Raw genomic sequence first — 21,342 nt, 5'->3', positions numbered from 1 at the left:
GATGATAATTTAGTAGCTAAAACGCCAGTCATTACTCAACTTGTTAAGGGCTGTCGTGATCTGTTGACAATACAGCTAGGGCTGGACCTTCTGTCAAGCCCCGTCACGCCTACCAATAGAGTTCGTCGAACAATAATCGCGCTTTTTAATACGGTGATCGACAAATATTCCTTCCGCGTGGTTGGATATAACAGAATCTATTTAAACTGCCCATTAACAATTACCTAATCCATGATTTATAACCTCTACAAACTCTACATATTCTTCCTCGACATTCTATAACAGATAGATCTGTGATTTTATCATACAACCAATAACGATCAACTTAAATGTTAATCACCCAGCATAATTCACTCGCAATCACAGCAAGACATCACATTTTCACGGTTTAATAAATAAGAAGCAGGAACAGAGAGGAGATTTCTTCGCGACTAATAATACAGACAATGCTCTGATTCTCGAGAATCAAACCGCCTCTCCGGCGAATATCTAAATTATAAATGGCGTGGCAGCGCAAATTGCAGAGGCGGAGGTTCGTTCGCTTAATCGCGGCCGCGACTAATTTTTCCACTGGTCGCGAGCGTGCGCAACGGGCGACGTTAAAGGAAATTAGACGGCGGAAGGACGTCGGTGGTCTCTCGCGGAGACCGTTCCTTGTGGACCCGTCCAAATACTGACCGACCGAGGGGAATGTCTTGCAGACAGAGACATATATAATGCAACGTACAATCGTGACCCTTGAAATTAGATTTATTTGGACCCTCCACAGTTGACTCGGTGCACGAAGAAGAAAGAGGTCAGAGCTCTTCCGTGTACGGTTAAAGAACGCCCTCCGTCGCGTTCGTGTTGCTAACCGTGGATCAAATCGCGACGATATTCCTGTTAAGCGCAGGTTTTGCAATACTCTTGCGATCCGTTGTTGATCGTCGGTGACTACTGGATCTGCATTGTACGTTGGCCGACGGAATTTTCGGCCGAAACCGGCGCTCGATCAAGCGTGGAATTATTGGAGACAGCTGGGGATGGAGGGCGACAAAATTGGGACGTATGTAAACGCCATAAATTTATGGATTCGGGGATTTCGGTATCTCTGCGGCCACGGATTTCAAGAATGATTTTTGAAGATCGACGACGAACGTTTGAACGTTTGTATGATACATCTTAGGGATTACGCGGTTCTGCATGAACTTGCGAGTTCGTCGCTATTCTTTGCGAATGAAGATGATTAATAGAGATTAATAATTGTACGTTGCGCTGTATTGTTTCGGATAACCTATTTGTTTTCGAGGGAAAATTAACTGAAGGCTGATTAAAATAAATTGAAGTGGATAATGGACGTGAATCGAATTCGATCAATTCCGTCGTACTTGTGTAAATAACATCCTGTAATTGTAAAGTCCTCTTAATGTAAAGCTTACTTTGGCTGATAAATTAAACTGTTTTGAACATGTGTGAAATATCACCGAAAATCTGCGCATACTACAGCCGGGTTATATTAACAAAGACTCTAGAAAATGAGTAAAGCTTCACCGTCTTCGAATCAAAACAGTTCTTGTTTAGCTATGGACACGCCAATCCATTATTAGAATGAGCTAGTCACGACGAAATCTGGTTAACCAGAGTAATAACTATAATTGTGTGCGCTCCGTCTTGTTAATCTTCATCTTGTGCCAGCGTCTTTAAGTGTCGCGGGAAAATTGGTTCCACTTTCTTATCGTTTCGCATCAACGCTTGTTACCAACAGTTGCTGCAATTGCGTTAAAAACTTTGCAACCGCGATTTTCAGTCCTAGACAAGCATCGAAATCGTCTAAATATAAATTTAATCCGGTAAACTTTAAATATGGCATATACAACTATAATGTGTATCCACAGTCAAGCATACCGAATTTGTGGTGTTGGATCAATATTAATTACAATTCCATCAACTCTGACGTATTGTATTGGGCAATATACTCTAAAATTAATCCCGTTCAATTTCTAAATAAGCAAATAAATAGATTCACGTCCCTCGTTTTTGCGATACCGTCGGTGAGAGGGTTGCAGTCTGAATTCGAAGTTACTTATCGATCCGGTTGTAGACGCCGAAACGATTGCTCCTGGTTTTCTCTCTTTCTCTCCCCGATAGTTTCGACGAGCTGGTGTTAAATTAACTTGAAAGCTCTGGTCGCGAATATCGTGTACTTGCCCGACCGCGTGAACGCGCGCGCGCATATACGGACCTGGACGTAGTAAACCTTCGGGAGTTTCAGGAGGAAAATGTTCATTGAATCAAAACCATGTCCAGAGAATGTTTGTATTGCGTTACATTCATGGCGCAATCGAAAGATTTTTCTTTTCCGTTCATTGGTACTCTGTAACTCCGTCATCTTTGAATATTTCTTGAGTCAAACTTACATTCGAATAATTATTTTTCAGATTTTTCCAAGAATTATTCAACCGCTGGAAATATGTAATCGCACAAACGGGCAACATCGATAAAATGCTTGTCGAAGCAACGGCCGAGTAATCTTTAATACGCGTAATCACCGAGCGTAATTATTAACGACGGCCGCCTCTGTCCCACGGTCGAGCGACAGTCGCCGTTCCCGAGCCGAATTCGAATTTATTAGACTCGCGAGGAATCCTCGCGAACAACGTAATTAATGAACGTCACGTAGTCAGCCGGCAAGTGAAATTAATTGATTCGGTCGGGCCGTGTTACCCGCTTTTTATCTCCGGAACACTTTAAATGCTCCGCAGCGGCCGCAGCTGCTTTCTTCGTTGGTTATTGTTACTGCCTTCATTTCTTTTTTTAAGATCAAACGATTAATCATTGGACCTTAGCGTTGATAATTATAGGAGGAGCATATTATCAGTGTCCATTAACGATCTGCGTGGCAATACGTCGTGCTGGATGTAGTTTTTGAAATTCTTAAATAATTTTTTAAATAACAAAACGTCTTGACATGGTAACTGTAAAGTAGAACACGTGCAATTTTGGGGAAAGATTCGAAATTCGTGTCACGTACAAATTTTTAAAATGGTTTAGGACGCTTTAGATAATTTCCGCTGACCCAGTTCGAGCCCAACGAGAAATAGAGAAAGGTTGCAGGGGGTGGAAAAAGACAGGGGGGTGTACAGTGGAACACACGAGACCCTCGACTGTTGGCGAAAGCTGATAAAAGATAAATTACGGTTATTATGCGGCGAGTAGGCGGTCGATTGACAAGAGATGCTTCGTGTCAGACAATGGAATACAGGCATGACTAAGTGCCTACTTGAAGAGTACCGTACTCACTCTCCCGGGCACTCGTATGAAGAGCAAATATTATTTATCTCGTAACAACGTTCGCCCGTAATTACAGCGATACGAATGTTTCCACGTAGCTCTCTCTACGTACCCGTTCATTTTCTACCCTAATTCTCTCACTTTTTCCCCGCGGACGGCTTATATTTTTCGGGTTAGACAGATAGATTGGCTCGGGTCGGGCGCGAATTGGGGCGAATTTAACGTAAATAAAAACTCGCTCGCCGACCTCCTCCACCTTACTCGGCCTTCTGTTCTCCTTTATTCTTTTTCTGTTGCTTCCGTGTTTCTATCATTTATTGGCTCATTTATTATTAGAAGCGTGTAGCTTTGGCAAACTGTGGAACTAATGAAGTTCTGTCCTAAATAACGAACATGGAGTTTTGATTGGAACGCTTTCCCCGTAGATATATTTTATATAATCGGATACTGTTTATATACAGAACTAATCTAAACATTTCTGGTTAGAAAAAGGAGTATATATTTACATTACAATTAACCTATACAATATTAGATAGTCACAATGAGCAATCCACTACCATTTTAATTATGAAACGACATAATTTGAAATTGAAAGTGGCTTCTTGAGCTTCCTTTGAGTAAAAAGGGTTTGGGGAATGGTAAAATTACAAATGAATATAAATTAAACAGTATATACGTCTCTGGCTTGTATACAAAATACCAATATCGATTTGTCGAGAAATAGTGGATTACTTATTGGTAGGTACACCTAATATTAACGAATTCATTGTGGGATGACCAAACTAGGTACCTACCTATTGACTTTGACTCACTCTATGAGTAACTGTGACCACGCTGCTCTCTACCGCAAACAAGTTAGTCACCCTTATTTTCATCAAAGTCCGAACTCCTACTTACTCATCCTAGGCCCTGTGCAATTTCAAAAAAAGCTCAATTCTTGTTCCGTCACTCTGACGTTCAGTGCTCCATTACGTACAAAACCTGTTGTTAAAGTTTTCCTGAGGTAGGTGTTGTTTACATTCCATCACTCAGAATCTAACATACCGTTGAATTTCCAAGCCACATAAGCAAACTGTCACAGGACTTTTAACCGAAAATTTGCGTAATCACCGTGCCACATAAATCAACGAATAAATCTGAAATAACCACGGACCACATTCTGTTCGCCCCATTGCCGTGAAGCAATGTCAGTCACGGCGACTTAGCCAAAGATGCACCAACCACCCCCATGAGGCCTCCGACAGCGGTAAAAGCGCCATTCGAGCGGCGTCGCTAACAAGTACACGCGCTCGAGCCCCTCAGCAAAAAGTGATACGACTCAAAAAAGGCTCGAAGACGCAAGACGAAGTGGCTCGCAAACAATTAGGCGTCGCGACGACGGTGGCGGCGTTTCGGTCGCGGGTAGTATACGACTCTGGTTCCTTGTCTCTCTCCATTGGAGAGCTGCTTCACGGGTCATTGAAGCCAGCTGCCGGCGAGTCGCACGCGTTAATGTCGCGTGCCGCGTAACGATCCGGCCGCATTTGTTATTCCACGGAAATGGGACGAGCAGACGGAGGAGCGAGCCGTGCAAACACGGCATTATCATCGTCGTTAGAGAAAACACCGGCCCTTTTCGAACGTTTCTCGGCTCGTCGGCTCGGCGCCGCTCCGCCCTTTCCACCCTCCTCCTCCTCCAGCGTCGCACTCAAAATAATGACGGCTCGCGCTTCGATGCCGCCATCCCCCATTCGACCATTCTCTCACGACGCGCCCACTACCACCCTACATCCTTCGTCCTACGAGTCGTTAGATCCACGCTGAGATCCTCCCGCGACAACTTCCTAAGATTTTTCTTCATTACGTCACCACGGAGCGACCGTCCAAGCGAAAATTGAGTTTCATGGAGGCGACCGAGACGGAGGAGGATGGAAACGGTCCGGATTACTCGGGTGGACATTCAATTGTCCTTCCAGCCGCAGGTTTGCGAGCAATTTGGTTGCGTAAAGATGAACGATCGTTGGAATCGTGGTAAGAGGGATTCAGTGTTTTCTTACAGGAGTAGGTTTTCCTTGTGTCGTTTGCTACTGTTTGTTAGCTTCGGCTGTCTATGGATAATGCGGTTGTCTGTCGAATTTGTGAATTGTAATTTGTTTGTTGCAGTCACTCCTCGTTCGATATAATTTGTTGCTTTTGTTATTTTAATAAAACGCTACTTGCTCAAGCAATGAGAACAATTACCCCCATTGGCTGTTTAACCCTCAAAGGCATTCAATTTTCTTCAAGATTGGCTAGATTACTCGAGCTCGAGGAAGAATTGATAATTGAAGTGACTACAAACCTTTGTCACGGTACACTTTGAAGAGATCGAGAACGCCTCCAAGCCCTCGCTAGTGACGGTCGATGACGACGAAACCGGGAGGACCGAACGAAAACGTCAAAGCTCGGCTCGTTTTGTTTCTGGCACTCCGGTGAACCGTACTTGACCGGCGGCTTCCCGGATTTCCAGGCTAATGGGACACTTGGAGGTTTTGGAAAAGGTTCTCGTTCGAGGAAATCGTGAATACGGGCGCGCTCGCCTTCTTCGGCTGCCTTTCAACGAAAACGTGATTACCGGCGAAATACGGCGCAACCCGAGGGTTGGAAAGCATGAAAGTCAGCGGGGTAGCGGGGGTTATCCATTGAAGTGAAATTTATCAGGAAATAAATGAGACAGGGAGGCATAAAATGTCGACAACTTTAACCAATCTGGCTTCGTGTAACTTGAACATCTGCATTTTCGCCAATATATTACTACCGGAGCAAAACTTTTCTTTTATTCTATCAGAAAGTCCGTAAACAAGTAATTGACACTTGCTACTTGATTCAGTAAATATTATGCATTCTCATATCGGATCTATCTGTTTTTTATCACCCCACATCGCACATTGCTGCCATAACAATATAACTGAAAAGTTATGATTTTAGGAAAAACCTGTTTGAATGGCGTGACCGCTATAATGTTGTACGAACATCATATTTACACGTTCACTGCCACAGTGAAAAGAACCGATATGTATGATCTTCGAAGAATTATGTATCGAAAACGAAATACCTCCGTTCCTCAAGCACTTCTCCCCCAATTAAAACCACTGTCTAACTGTTTCAAAAGCAAACACTTCAAAGTCTCACCCCCACCCCCCGCGAACTCCCTTTAATTACAAGTTACAAAACACTCCCTATAATTCCGTAACACCGTCCCGAAACCTACCCCCCAGAGCTTCTCGACGTCGCCACTACAAAGCAGTCGGTATCAAGCTTAATCAGACCGCGGAACTGTCCCGTTCCGAAATCCCCCCTTCCACGTCCCCACGGCCCGGTGGTGCACGGTAATCATCACGGAACTAAATTTAAGTTTTCCCCGATGCGGTGGACGGCGAGACGGGCTAAGCTCGTAATCGCTCGGCAAAAATGAGACGCGCCGAGGCGAATCCGACGGGGGTAGTAGGGGGCGAGAAAGAAGAAGGAAACAAGAGGGTGGGTAGGAATGTCGAGATAACGAGAAAACGAAGGAAAACGAGAGATAGAGAGAGAAAGAGAAAGAGACGGAGTAAAAACGTCGAGGATGGTATAGAAGTAGGAAGGGGGTTGTAGGGGGTTGGGGCCCCAGGTATTTTTGCATTATCGTCACGCGCGCAGTCTTATTACGGGCACACGTGGTGTAATATTCTCCCTCCCGTGTTCCCGTCGTTTCGCGGGTTTCTTCTCGTGCACCTCCTCTTTCCTTGCGTCGTGTGGCTCGCATTGTTAGAATGCGACAGGCGGTGTTCATCCGCGACGGAAGGGGGATATGATCGAATACTGGGAAACTTCGTTCGCGCGGATGATACATCCCTCCGTCGATCCTTCGACGCGTCCAACTTCCACGTTGCGTCGAGAGACGGCAAACCGTCACGGTCTTTCTGTTCCATATCTCCGTCTCGTTCTACCTGATCCACCCCTCTTTCTCGGTGACACGTAACCGAAACCTTTTCCGCGACCAACCCCTCCACTCCTCGTCTAGCTCCACCACCGTGTGTTCCCCCGTAATAACGTCTTCCATCGGACGACACTTTTTTCCGCGCCCGTACTGTGGGGTCATTTGTCCCCCACCGTTCGCCAACAGGAGTCGCGAACGTGACCGGGGTACGACAAGGGTGTATCGAGGCTTGTTGATCGGTCGGTACGAAACGAGGGTTTAAACCTAGACTTTGATCCTATTCGGTCATTTCATCGGAGAATCTGATGAAGGTACGCCGAGGGGGTTGAGTTGAAGACGAATTTTTTTGAATTGCAAAAGTGTTCTAGGAACTTGATTGGACGAGGCGAATCGAAAGGTAGGAGGAGAATTTACTGTCGGTTGGTGTTCGATTTTTTTAAACTATTCAGTTCGGTTGTTTGAAAGTGTGTGCGTGTGTTAGCGTTGGCTACTACGTAGGCAAAAGTTACATGTGAATTGTGTCCTGAGCGTAGTCGATATCACGTGCAACACTGTGTATACAGAAGAGGGGAAGTGAAATATTTATACGAAGAAGGTGACATTTGTGAAAATAGTTTCCCAGGAGTCCCACTAAAAAAATTGTCATTTACTTTGTTAAGTTGGCCTAATGTGTTTCAAGATTTCTGCTTTCGAATAATATTCAACATGGTATGCAACTTTCATCAGGTGTTCAGAACGATTCAAAGAGATCTGAACCGGTGGGTATATCCACCGAGCGGAGGCGCTATTCAGTCAGACTCCAAAGAACAACCCCTTCGCCGCGAAGAGCGTTGATATTCAGTGTGGCGACAGAGGTATGCATTTTTAAGGGATGCATGCATCTAAGAACGAACAAGAGCATTGTCGTACATGGAAACCAGCATGCCCGAGTAATTTCGTATATTCACAGCACGACGACTTTCCGTTTGACGATTTCCGTGGCGAAAGGATTGGATGGAAGAAGCAGAACTCGTTGATAAATTTTTTATTCGACACACAATTGTAAGAACCAGCCAACCCAATATAATATAAATCTATAAAATATGATCTAGGAGAAGCTTCACCATTCACCTGATTCAGGTGAGAAACCTAACGAACACCACAGGTGAATTCATAGAACAGTCCACTAACCGTTCGTCGTTAACACGTCCTTCAGCTCGACGTTGAAACGTTTGAAACCGTTTCCTCGGGATTATTCCCACCGGCACGGTTTGTCTGTCCGTTACCCGATGACTTTGAAACGCTGACGATTTCGAAGTCGACAATGGCCCGGTAACGAATCGAAACGGATATTACGCCTGGGCCCAATGCAGGGCCAGAACGAAGGTGTAAGACACGAGAGCGTGTAGAGCTTTGATTTCGCATTCGAGCGTTGCACACGCAAGGGCTCACCCTTTAACGAGTCAACCATGAATAACGGGTTAACGATAAAAACACGTCGACCTAGTCTTTGTAGCATATTCACGCGACACAGCGCGTTTCGATCGAGATGCTGTCGGAAAAAGACTTTAGAAATTCTAGTATTATTTTATATTTTCGTATTGCACGTACGCGAGGGATGTTACCAAGCACAGTCTCCTAGACGTCATTTCGATATTTAGAACCGGAATATATCGGTCGTCGTCGGCATTACAATTCGTTTTATTAATTCCCGCAAACCGCGTTCCTGATCACACGGTGCAGCCGGCAGAAGCAATGAGATTTCGCGGACGAATCGACGAGTCGATTTGGCAGGCTTGTCGGTAGATTGCACAGCCGCGACAAAACGAAAAGCTGGGCTCGCCCGTTCGCTAGCTCGTTCGTTTCGACGCCTCAAAACGAGGAATCGTGATTGTCAGCGTGCCTGCGCCCTATCTGAAATGCCAATTTTAATTCGACGCTTGAAACAAAAGAGAATTCTACACGTACACGTTAGTTTGTAGTGTTTGTACCGTGTATAACAGTTTTACCGTATAATACGACCAATAAAACAAAAGGGACAGCAGCAACGTCAACAGTTGCTCTGAACCGGGGTCTACACGCACGGACTCCCCAACTTCATTCAAGACACATGCATTGAATCGTCCTGAAAACATAAAAGAATATATACGCTTAACAAAAACTACAGAAAATCGTTTGAAAAATGCGAGAGTACATAATCACCTCAAACTTTTATGTATCCATAAAGAACTTAATCAAGATTCAAAGTGGACAAATCGAATTACAAATTCTACCCACGATCCCGTACGAACTCCTCCAAGAATCACTCGCCAAGAACAAAACGACCACCCTCATCGCTTCATTTACATGCAGAAAATAGCCAGAAAATTCCTTGATCAAAGTAACACCGTGTCCCTCTTACACATGTTACACTGAATAAAAACGTTTCGTGTTTAGGGGGGTGGGGGGATGGCCGCGTGAGCACAATATGAAATATCAATAGGAAGGGAGATTACGTTGCGTTCGCCGTCCATGCATTAAATCCGACGTGACGAGGAAAGATTGGATTTTCATTCGAGACCTGACCCCATGGAAAGGGAGAGCGATTCCTCTCACGTGCAACCGCGCGATTTTATCTCGTCCCGTAGCGGCGAGAGATCCTCGAACGAGATCCTGCGGATCGTCCGTTCGATTCCGGGGAGCTAATGTATCTCCGCGGAGAGAGGGAGAGATTTTCGTGAAGTTCTCGCCTCGTGGACGGCTTCAGAGACCCAGTGATACAACAAACGGACTCGTTATCAGCTATCATGGAATTGTGTAGCGTCCGCGATTCATTACCTCGCCGGAGATCTCTCTGTCTCGCTTTCGACGAAGGTCGTCCCTCCGTATTTGCATACATTTGCATCGGGGGCTGCTTCGTCTGCGCGAAAAGGAACATGTATTTGTCCAACGCGACTATAATTTGTAATCGAACGTCGTTTGTAATTGTTGTTGATCATTCCATGCTTTAATAAGAGGTGGAAATATTTTTCGATGACTGGGACTTTTAATAAAAAGAGAATGTGTCTTATCAAACGTACGATTGGAATCAGTGTTGAGCACAATTTTATTCGAATATTATATAGGGAAATAGCAGTGTCTACGATCGTCTTTCCGACCTTCGAAAATTAAGGCAAAATAATCGTCTGATAACTGTGTACTCGTACAAGAGAAAACATTATCCTATTACAAAAATTGAAATTGACGCGTTAATCGATCAGATATGGCGAAGTACTTTTTTATCCTTTAATCGTTATTCGAAATGTTTTATCTAGATAATGAATCTGTCCATCTCTGATTAAAGTATTATACATAATATAGATGCGTTTCGTTCAAGACACAAACAACACATAACTCGCGCAACTCCCCTTATCAGAACGTCGGGTGACTCCGATTTCTGCGTAACGTAGCCCGCAGCTGGTATCCTTTTAACGGGATGAAACCAGCTAGCAATAAACCACGGGAACTGGTACACAGAGCGCAGAAGAGGAGACAGGATTTACGCGGGATTGTGTTACCGAGCGGAGCAGCAGCAGCTGCCTGGTGTCACATTTTATAACGTTGCGACCTGACATTAGCTCGGTCCGGTCTCGTGTTCAACTGTCGGGTACACGAGACCACGGAACCCATTTAAAGATTCATCCCGCGCCGCTCCGACCCCCGGTCGGTTAATAAGAGGCCGCTGACCGTGAACGTCCTCCTCCGAACCGCCATGTCGCGTTACGTCGATTCTTCGAAGGGGGAACGGCGAGAGACGACGGCGCTTTTCGGAAGAGTCGGTTTCGTCGTTAACCACAGTTAGGGGCGCTATTACTGTCCCTGGCGTAAAGATGATGGACACCTCAATGAAGAGAAATCCATTTAGAAGTTGCGGAAACAGAAACAGATGGACGTCCACGCAACTCTGCAGTGGGTAAGAAGAAGAATGATGGGTCGATTGATCATGTTTGTGACGAATATCCACTTTTTCTCGTGCATCGATGTCGTTTAGTTTGGAGACAAAGTCAGAGAAGAATTAAGCTGAGCCAACTCGGATGGAGGACTAATTGGTAACAGTGGAAATAAGGAGTTCTATCTACCTAGAATGTCTATTAGGATAAATACTTGTTCAGTCAAGGACTCGTCTTTAGCAGGCATCTAGATGTGTATCATCCATAGAGAGTTGGGCAGAATAATATTCGAATTAGACATAGTGAAAAGCAACAGTATCTAAGAGTGTCATCCTGGCCCTCAATCAGATTAGATAATTTTTTTGCCAAGTGTCCCTTCTTTCAAGAAGAAATATGATTTTATTATAAATATTGGAATATCCACGTTTAATCGTTTAAAAATAGCAAACCACTTTTTTATCTTTTATTCGTTATTCGATACGTTTTATGTAGGTGATGAATTTGTCGATCTGTACAACCAGATACCTTACAGTTTCAATAGACATGTCATAGCACGAATTAATCGCCGTACAAGTAAAAGATCGTTTCTTACAGAGTTTCCAACAGACGTCGTAAAATTCCAACGACGATCCCATAAAGTTCCCGATTATAATTTCAATCGCTGATTCGTAGGACGTCGATCGTGGCAACACGGTGACCATAAACCCCGAAACGACCAGGGGAATCGCAATTAACCGCGAGTGGAGACTAGTCGAACGTATCAGAGGAGCGTAATTATCGTGTCGGCAGCGATGGTCGTTCGCGTCTTGACCGTAAAAGAACAAGGGAACACCATGTTTCGCAGCTCGGTGCCTTTAACGTTCCGTCCTCCCGCTAATTATTAATTTCGCTCTTTTAATATTAATTAGAAGCAACCCCGGGCCGACCCTTAATAGAACGTCGTGATTACGTCGAGATTATAATTTTAATCGCCCGATTACCGTGCCGCTCTGGCGTCTTGTAGCGTAACCCGCGAACACGTTCAACTTTCACCCCCTGCTCTCTTTCCGCCGCCACCTCCCAAGGCTCCGCCCTTTCTTTTACAAGGGTGGCACCCTTAAGAGCAAGCTTGCTAATAATAGACGCGATCCAGGGTGGATATTCAAGGTGACGCGCCTGGGAAGGAAAGGACGACGTTATCGCGATTTTAAAGGTCCCAGGATCTCCGAGCTCTATTTCTCACTGTCTCTCTCCCTCTCTCTCTGTTTCTCTCTCATCCTGTTCGATGATCTGCGTAGTTTAGGGGGCGTTAGCTTTCCAGCACCGGGAGAATCTCATTCCGCGCGTTCCTCTTTGAATATTAATCTCGACCGGTAACGAGGAAACGCAACGCGCGCGAGGATATATGTATAGAACGAGGGTACGGGGACGTGATGATTGGCCCTCAAACGCGGTTAATGATGAAACCTGGACCTCTATCAACGTGAAACAGTGTCATCAAGCTCACTTTCCCTCCTGAGTGTCCAACTTCTGGTATCGTTCGCTTGGACACGAGAAGTTTAGTTGAGATTGCAGGACGTAATTGGAGTCTAGTTTTCAGTAATATGTATTTGAAATACTGATTGGTGAAAGTAAAAGGAAGTACGATTAAAATGATGTATTTCGTAGCTGCAATGCAAGCAAGATAGTTATGTGAACAATAAACAGCTTATTGCAGTAATACTGTATATGATCGACAGGTTGACACTACATATATCTCACAGTGCACTGTCATCGACACGTACTAAGTAGACTGCGGATGTTTCTATAATTTATGGCATCTCTTAACTTTGAATATAGCTGATTCTGGACTTCCCATTTACCAGTATACTCTTTACAAATTTCACTTAACGGTTCGCGATCGCCTTCTCACCTTTCCTACGGGCAAGCAACTTCGTTATTCTCGACGCGCTGGACATAATCTCTTTTTTTTTCTCACCTGGAAGTATGATTCAATTTCAGCCCGGCGACCTCCGCGTCGGGTTACGGATCTTTGTGTCACTTTATCTTTCTTTCGAGAACGCTTTGCACGCCCGGTGTCAGATTTTTATTAGAATTCTTTGTACGTATCTCGCCTTTCTACCTGCGCTCACCCCCCCACCCGGGGCTGTTCGTCGCGCCTTCCTCTACGCTCTCGTATATCCGTCGTGTTTCCAGAGATCAGATAAACCGTGCTCGTACAAACGCGTCCACGTTTCTCGATTTCTTTTTTCTTACCCATCCATACTTTGGCGACTCGCGCCAACGACAAACGGATGCCTTGAAATTTAAAAAATATTCTGAAGGAGAAACAATAGAATCGTCTAAAGTACACACCATTTTGCGTCAACACACCATCGTAATGAGTTGTAATTATATCAATTGTAGTTCCGTTAGCAGTACAATCGAGTATTCCAAATTACAGAATTTATTTTTTAACTGTCCCTAGTGTATCGTAATGAGTAGTCTAGGCGTTGAGTTTGAATGTACCATTTCTAAACAAAGAAGCAATAAATTCCAGGAAGAACGGAATTTATTACGAAAAGGATCTAGTACCACATTCAACTTCACATCCCTTCCACGTGACAAGGGTTAAGGCCGCAGCGAGACCGTAAAAGTGAAAGTTACGTCTACGTCAGGTATCACAACGGCGGTGGTAACCTAGGACGATCAAATTGAGTCGTCTGTAAGAATACATCACCCTGGAACCCATCCGCATTGTACATCCCTTATCCGGCCACGTACGTGACAAGAAGCTAAAGTAAAACTTGCGTTTAAGTCGACCGTGATTCACCCCCAATAAAGTGACCTTGCGTCGGAATCCTTCTTTCCCGGCAACAATACTAAATTTCACAATACGTCCAGTGACTTCTCCCGTCTACGTTCTACATTTATACGCGGAAAGAACGGAATCGAATCGCGTCCGTTTCTTCGAATCGAACCGATTTCCTACTTCCGCTCGGCGTTTCTCGACTGATAATACCCTCGAGAGCCAGGCGAACCGTGTATACACGATCGAAGGAAGAGGAGCGCAAGCCAGAAACAGAGACGAGTCTTAACGAAGTGGTCCCGGCCCGGGGGGCCCCCGGACAGAAAAGAACGTTTGATGTCTGACCATGGTTCAGAGGCTTCGTACGCTTGTTATCGAGCGTTTCGAGTAACGACGCGTTCGTTACATCATAATTGGATCACACGCTCACGGCCCTATATATCCCAACCACGTCGAGTCGGCCGCCGGGGCAGCAGCTCCTGTCCCCGGTCCAATCTTCCACTCAGACAACACTCGACTCAATATGTGACAGCAACGCCACCAGCAATTACCTTTTTAACTTCCAATGTATCAGACGACAGAGGCTCGGTCAATTCGCTTAATCGGTGTAGGTGTTGTAACACACACCGGGGAGGACGTTTCTATGGTCGGGTGGCACGTTTTTCGAGAGAGAGAGAGAGTGAAAGAGTGAGCGACAGGACGAGCAAAGGAAACGCGGATGCGAGCCACCTGAAACGTCGAACGTGCCTCGAATTAGAATGCCGGAATAGGGACGGCAGAGGGTGGAAAAGGGCGCGCGCGCGCGCGCGCCAAACATTGGGACAGAGGAGAAGAGAATGTTGTGTAGCGAAAGCAGAAATTTTATCGACGCCCCGGGGGATTTCTTGACTCCGGGAATTGTTTGAACGTAGTGTTTCATTCGGGGATTTCTGTGCGCGACACTTGTGCACTTTGCTACGCGAATTTTGTTATTGTCGAGAGGGGATGGATTTTATAATGGCGTTTCCGGCGAATCTCGCTCCTCGCGTCACGCCCGTGCGTCCGTTCTTCTTTTATTTCGGGGTGTAGGTCGCTGGCTTAAGCGAACCGGTGATGCTATTGTCGTTATTAGATTTATATTCTGAATTATATACGGTTAGCGGAGTACAGTAGAGTTTCTCGTATCTGCAAACCCCAATATACGAATATAGGATCTACAAATATTTGAACAAATTATCAATTTTCTTGATCTCTATTTAAATACACGAAGTTTCGTGTCAGCAAATTGATTGTTTCATTAACCGAAAATTCGTTTATCCGAATAGTTATGTCTCCCTATTAGTTCGGATACGGGAGGCTATTGTATAAGAGAGATATTGAAACGCGTTCACATCATTACTGTTCAAAAACTGTTCAACCTCGTCACTTAATCAACCTCAAATTAGGCTTCATGCCATTGAATTGGTCTGTAATAGCTGTCATTTCGAACAAAGTATGTCAAGTGTAAATATATAATCCAAATCGATCACTTGTTCTCCATTAAAGTAATCACCTTTAAAAAATGTAGGTGTAATAGATACACACATATATATATATATAAAACACACGATTTTGTCATTATTCAAATCTTCCATCCCCTTCCTTTTAAAATTAGTACACGTATACTACAAGTATCATTATTATTTTTCAACTATTTACCAGTTACTCAACCTTTCGCTCTATAAAATCTGCCAATATCCTATTGAAAGTAACAACGAATGAAAATAACGATGAAAAACGCAACGTGGCTCGGAAAAGGGGGTGTGTATGCACCGTCACGAAGGATCCATCGAACGCACTGGCGGGATAACCTAATCCATCGTATCGATTAGGAAATATAACCCAATTTCAGCTAACTGAATTACTCGCGCAAACGGATTAACCCGGCTTGAAGAGGGGCCGCGGCGTTAACGCGCCGAATTGCTGCTTACTCCGTTCTTCCGCCGTGCTTTCATCCCTCCCCTTCCACCCCCCCGTTCCCCACTCCTCTTCTGTTCGTCCGTCGTTCATCTTGTTTTCAGCTACTCTCCCCTCGGTTCATTTGTCCGTTACGTGCAATCAGGAATCCGGTTGTCCGTAGTGAAACACGCTGGTACAGCTGTCTGAAGGTTCTTAACCTAAGCTGTATTTATTTGTCTCTCCTGTCGGGAAAATTCGCCGCCGCCGTGTCTCCTCCCCACGCTGGCGCGCAGCAACGCAATCTCATTAAATCTTTATCCGCGGTGCAGCGCGCCGGTTGATTAGTGCTAGCGCGTTACGGAATTGCGTATTCGATGACAATTAAACGGGAGAGTGAACCACGAACGGTTGAAGGCGAAGAAGTCTCCAGGTCCTCCTGGGATCTGAAAAGAGAAGGTCTTTTCGAATCACGATGATTGTCGAGGAAACCGTCGTTTTTTGGTAAGCGTGTGCCGCAGCTGTGAAATTAAAATTATAGTTTGGTCTCCCTCCCCGTTGGGTAATATAATTACGACGACAGAGAGTCAACGAATATTATGAGAGGATACGTATCGTGGAGCTTTATTTTTTTCTTTCTCGCGGTAAATTGCTCGCGACGGACGGACGGGCAACGAGAAAGATATCTCGGCGGCGAGACGATTCAAACATCGAATAAGATGTCACTGGCCATCGTCCAACTTTTAAGACCCCCATTATTTCGCCATTAAAGTTTCTTTCGTTGGCTGCCGGTTCTTGCGACCGTGGACCGCCGCCGATACTTTTAGTAAATTAATATTCTGCCGCCGTCTGTTCTCAACTTAATGATCCCCGAAGAAAAAGCAATATTTATTGCGCGAGGTGTATTCCTCCCCGCGTTTCTTCTCTCGCTCTCGGTCGGCTAAGCAACGACGCCGGGACTTCTGCCAGCGATGTTTTCCTTTTTTTTTTTATCCTTCCTCCCTCTTCCTCTCACTTTCTTCGGCCCCTCTCTTCTCTTCGTCGTTTTTTCCTCTTCGTCTCCTCTCTTTGCGTCGTGTCTGATTGCTTCCTGCCCGAGGAAATATGAGCGGACGTTTATAGGATCGCGAAAGCGGCCGAGAGCGGAGCGCGATTATTTATGGTATTTGTCGAGCGTTGTTAAATAACTTATATGTTACGCGAGCGTGGTGAGACGCGTCTTAATGATCCCGTTTCTAGACAAACACGGGGAACCGTTCCGGCCCCCGCGAGGCCGCCGACGGTGAAATATTGAAAAAAGAAATATGAAATACGCTTCGGCGTCCTCGCGATACCGCTGAGGACGAAAATTCTTTCGTGAGACCGTTTCATAAATACACTCGCTATTACGCTGTCGAGAGGATCAAAGAGTGTCAGCGTCTGGAACCTCTTGAGCGGTTATTCGACGGAGATTTTGCTAAATTGCCGTCCGCCACTATTGACGTAAGCCAGAAGAACCTCGTTCTTTTAGTCTGACGAATCGCTCTGAATAATTTCTTAAAACTGTGTTAATTATATAATGTATGTACAGATATGCTCGGTTTAATAACAACTGGACTTAACCTTTTTTTTAGGTACCACGTTTTTCACACCTTCATAATGATCATTTTATGACATTTAATTCAGAAATATTTTTATGTAAACTTTACCAAAAAAACATCACATGAAACACCACTTCCAAGGTTTCATAATTAAGTTCATAATAACATAATTGCGTAATTGCAATTTAGCTACAAGTTTTTATTCCATTATACTTCAGTTGTTCCGAGTTTCATATCAGTCCATAGATTCCTCAACCTAATATTTACGGTACTTGGTGTTTACAAAGCGAAGTGATTGCAGGCCCTATAATTTGCCAGGACATCCGTTTTTCGAGGATGAATAATGCGCCTACTAAATTTTTTAACGCTACCTTTCGAATCACCCTGTACGTCCGGGCGGGGCGTGTTAAATCCCTGTTTCGACGTTGCCTACCCCCCGGTTTCATCCCCCTCTCGATACAGAGGGATGAAGATAAATATCGCTCGTGATGAAAATAAAATCCTTGACGTAGGTCCGACGGGGCGAAGCTTTAACCTGTCACCCCCTCCCGGCGGGTGAACCGACCTCTCCGAAAGCGCGTCGACTCGTTCGATATACACAACAACCACCCCCGGTCCCGAGGTTAATGGGAGCGATTTTTACGCGCTGTCTCGTTGTCGCCGGCCCGCCGAACGTGCTTACGCCTCTTTTTTCCACGTTTCCTCGAATGTTCCTCCGTTCTTTTTTTTTTTTTTTGTTACGTTTGTTGCCTAGTCCGTCGCCGGACAACTCGCCGGATACAAGGTTTGTTTTGTTCGGGAGGGTTGTGAATGCGTTGACGGTTGAATAGAATTGTCACGCGGGGGTTGAACTAGGAAGAATCGACTTGAAAAGTGTATAATAGAGAAATTAGGATGTGGACTTGAGCTTTGAAAGCGCGACTTTTCGACCCTGGCTTTGGCCGGATAAAGCTAACTGTATAGAGATTTTAGAGAATTGTGGTATTATACCTTTTATTGGTGCATTCTGGTACACTAAAGTAAATTCTTCAGAAATTATTGTATAACTTTCACAATGTTACCAAAAACTACATTTACTTCAAATGAAATTGTAATTTTCTATTTTATGTCTTTATCAAAGGGAAGAAGGTTGAACATTATTGGAATTACACATGGATTCTATCTGCCTTCAATGACACGTGTCACTATCGATTTGTCATTACTATTATTATGGAGAATGACGTTGCGAATGGAGACTATTGACGGACGGATAATTTGTACAGAAGGGTAATGATTATTTAATTTTCTGTTACAGACTTCCGCCACCCCAACAGCAGGTGACAGTCGGTTCCCTAGGTGGTGGTCTAGGGGCAGCCGCTGGAAATGGTGGCACAGGCACGGTCGGTGCTCAAGGTCAAGCCATGGTAATGCCAGGATTTCCACTTCGTGCGGCAGCGGTCCCACATTATTCACCGTATTCGCCGTCACGTTTTCACATCGACAAACGTTGCCAGCACAGATGCTCCTGGAAATGTTTCTCGATCGCCCTGATCCTCCTCGCTGTTGCGCTGACAGCGATGCTGGCTTACTTCGCTAGTAAGTAGACGCAATATAATGTTGAATTCAAGTAGACAGAACCGGGAGAATTCTTACGGTAATTTTTAGGAAAGGGACATTTTCCTACTCAGAGGATGTGTACAACTTTTCAGATCTATCGAATGAAAATTTACATTAAATTTCTTTAATTATTAATTTCTATTCCAACAAGTGATTTCTAACCTGATCGACTTCTGTATTGAAGTTATTTTGCTTTTTATTGGTAGAAAACTGGATCAAAAAACTGGAAAAGTGTATAGACGCTTTTTAGATGGTAGTGTACGATGGAAATGTTAATGGCTATTTTAAATTGTCGCTGATAAAAGTTGAGTACATTATTATTGAACCGAGTGTAGAATAAGGGCAACCCACACTGATTCGGGATTAGAGATCCCAGTAAACAAATTAATGCGCTCCGTGCCCAGAGGTTCTATTTGTAGATAGCTACTATATCGTGAGTTAGGCAAATCAAAGTTCCGGTGAATTCCGACGACGAGAATTGTACCACCTAACGGAATCTGCAAGTTGATAATGAGTTATTGTACCGTAAATCGCAGATTAACGGGTAGAAGGATTTTCCGGGGGCCGAATACCTGTGAATTATAGTGCAACGCCCGGATAAATAAGAGCTGCGAGCCGCGAATCGGGCATCCACGTAACTAACTACTCATACATAATAGATGAACTGTATTTTGATTTCTGGGCAGTCGAGGCCCATTGATCCCAATTGTATATCTCAATATATTTCAGTGACAATTGATGATTTCTGCTGGATGATGTTTGTATGCATAATTGAGAATTAGAAACACTTGGGGGATCTGAAGTGGATCTCAAGGGAACAGATCCTCGTAAGGATCATCAGGGGCCCCCGAGGGATCACTGTGACCCACTTGTTACATTCCGTTCCCCCACTTCGAATAGAATTTTTACCAATTCTATATTGCAATACTGTTTTTCTCTTGGTAAAAGTTATTTGGAAAAATCAACGAGTCACAAAACACATCATAAGAAAATTTATATTCTTTGTTAATAAAAAATTTCCATTATAATCGTTTACCTGCAAAGTAATAGACAATATTTAAGATTTAATGGAACTCTGTGACAGGAACGGATGTCGTTTGGGTAAAATTGTTTGCATGCCACGCAGTGAACTGAAAAAAGGCCCCGCTGTCGTAATAACAATAGCTTTGTCATTCAATTATCAACTCTGAACGAGAAATTTCGTCACGCTTTTCTGACACTTGAACGAGATAATAACGTGAACTCGATTATCACGAAGAAAGGAAAAGGAAACGCAATTTTACCTACACTTCCCACGCTAAACCGCTACAGTAGCAACGGCTGCGGCCCCCCTCGGGGTTAATGCCCATCGCAGAATAGAGGGATTTTCCTCGAATCGACCTTATAAGCTCCGAGGATCCTAAATTTATTGCCGGTAAAACCTCGCTCTTCTGAATCGTCTGTGTGTTTCAACGTCACAGCCACGCTACCAGACATCTTATTAGCGGACAGTGGCTTGATATCGATTCACGCGAGCTCACCCTTTCTCTTCGTTTCTCTCACCCTTCGCGTGAACGATGCGCCCTGTCCCTAGGTCGATTATTGGCCAAAAGGACTACGCTAGACACTCGATCGTTTGAAAAACATTTAGCCCCATTCGCTTCAAAACCATACAGAGATGCTTCGAAAATCTGTATAATCAGACTTGAAATTATTACGATAAACTGTTTAATATCAATAGAAATTTTGGGAAGAACGGTTATAATGAAAAATTCAAGGGTATGAATTCGTATTAGGATGTCATGGATGACATTACAAATGCAGAACTGTAGATTATCAATGAATGCACGAGGAGAGAATTTTACTCTTTGATGTCACGCACAGTTTAACCAGCACACAATTGTCCCAATTCTTCGCCATGCAACACAGTCGAGGCGCTTCCACGCCATCGACCAGCAATATTTTCACCTCTCCCCTAAACCGGATGGAGGTAACCGCGGCTAAATGAACCATTGCGCTAGTCACGCGTTACGTCGTAGCTGCACTTCCTACCAAAGATCCGGACTTCCGTCGTTAAACGGCATTTAATTTGGGGGTGCACGGCCCGCGGGAGCATCTGTGTCAACCGACTGTCCCCTTCCTGGTGTTTACCCTCGCGTCCCAGCTTAGGAGCGGCGCATCCTCCTCGGATATTTCGCGGCCCGATGATTTTCACTGAGATTTCACGGTGCAAAAAAAGAAAGAAAGAAGAAGAGAAAGCTACGAAACGACGAGTCCTCGTCGTCAGACGTATATCGTCGCTCGACGGTTTTGATGAAAATTTGATGGAGAAAAAAAAGAAAGAACGGCGAAAATTCCGTGGTTTTCATTAAAACTACTCTTTGGCGAAGGAAAAGCTATTAATTTTTAGAG

At 44.5% G+C, this 21,342-nt stretch overlaps 1 protein-coding gene across 1 annotated transcript in view; it reads left to right on the top strand.

Moving 5' to 3' along the window:
- LOC107195104 (teneurin-a) overlaps positions 1-21,342 on the top strand; it is a 93,603-nt gene that overhangs the window by 37,282 nt on the left and 34,979 nt on the right. Inside the window, exon 5 of the mRNA XM_015584881.1 lies at positions 18,650-18,930. Coding sequence (XP_015440367.1) covers positions 18,650-18,930 — 281 coding nt within the window. The remainder of the gene's footprint in view (positions 1-18,649; positions 18,931-21,342) is intronic.

Source organism: Dufourea novaeangliae, unplaced genomic scaffold (genome assembly GCF_001272555.1).
Source record: "Dufourea novaeangliae isolate 0120121106 unplaced genomic scaffold, ASM127255v1 scaffold49, whole genome shotgun sequence".
NCBI classification, from domain to species: domain Eukaryota; kingdom Metazoa; phylum Arthropoda; class Insecta; order Hymenoptera; family Halictidae; genus Dufourea; species Dufourea novaeangliae.
This window is presented reverse-complemented; position numbering and strand designations above follow the sequence as displayed.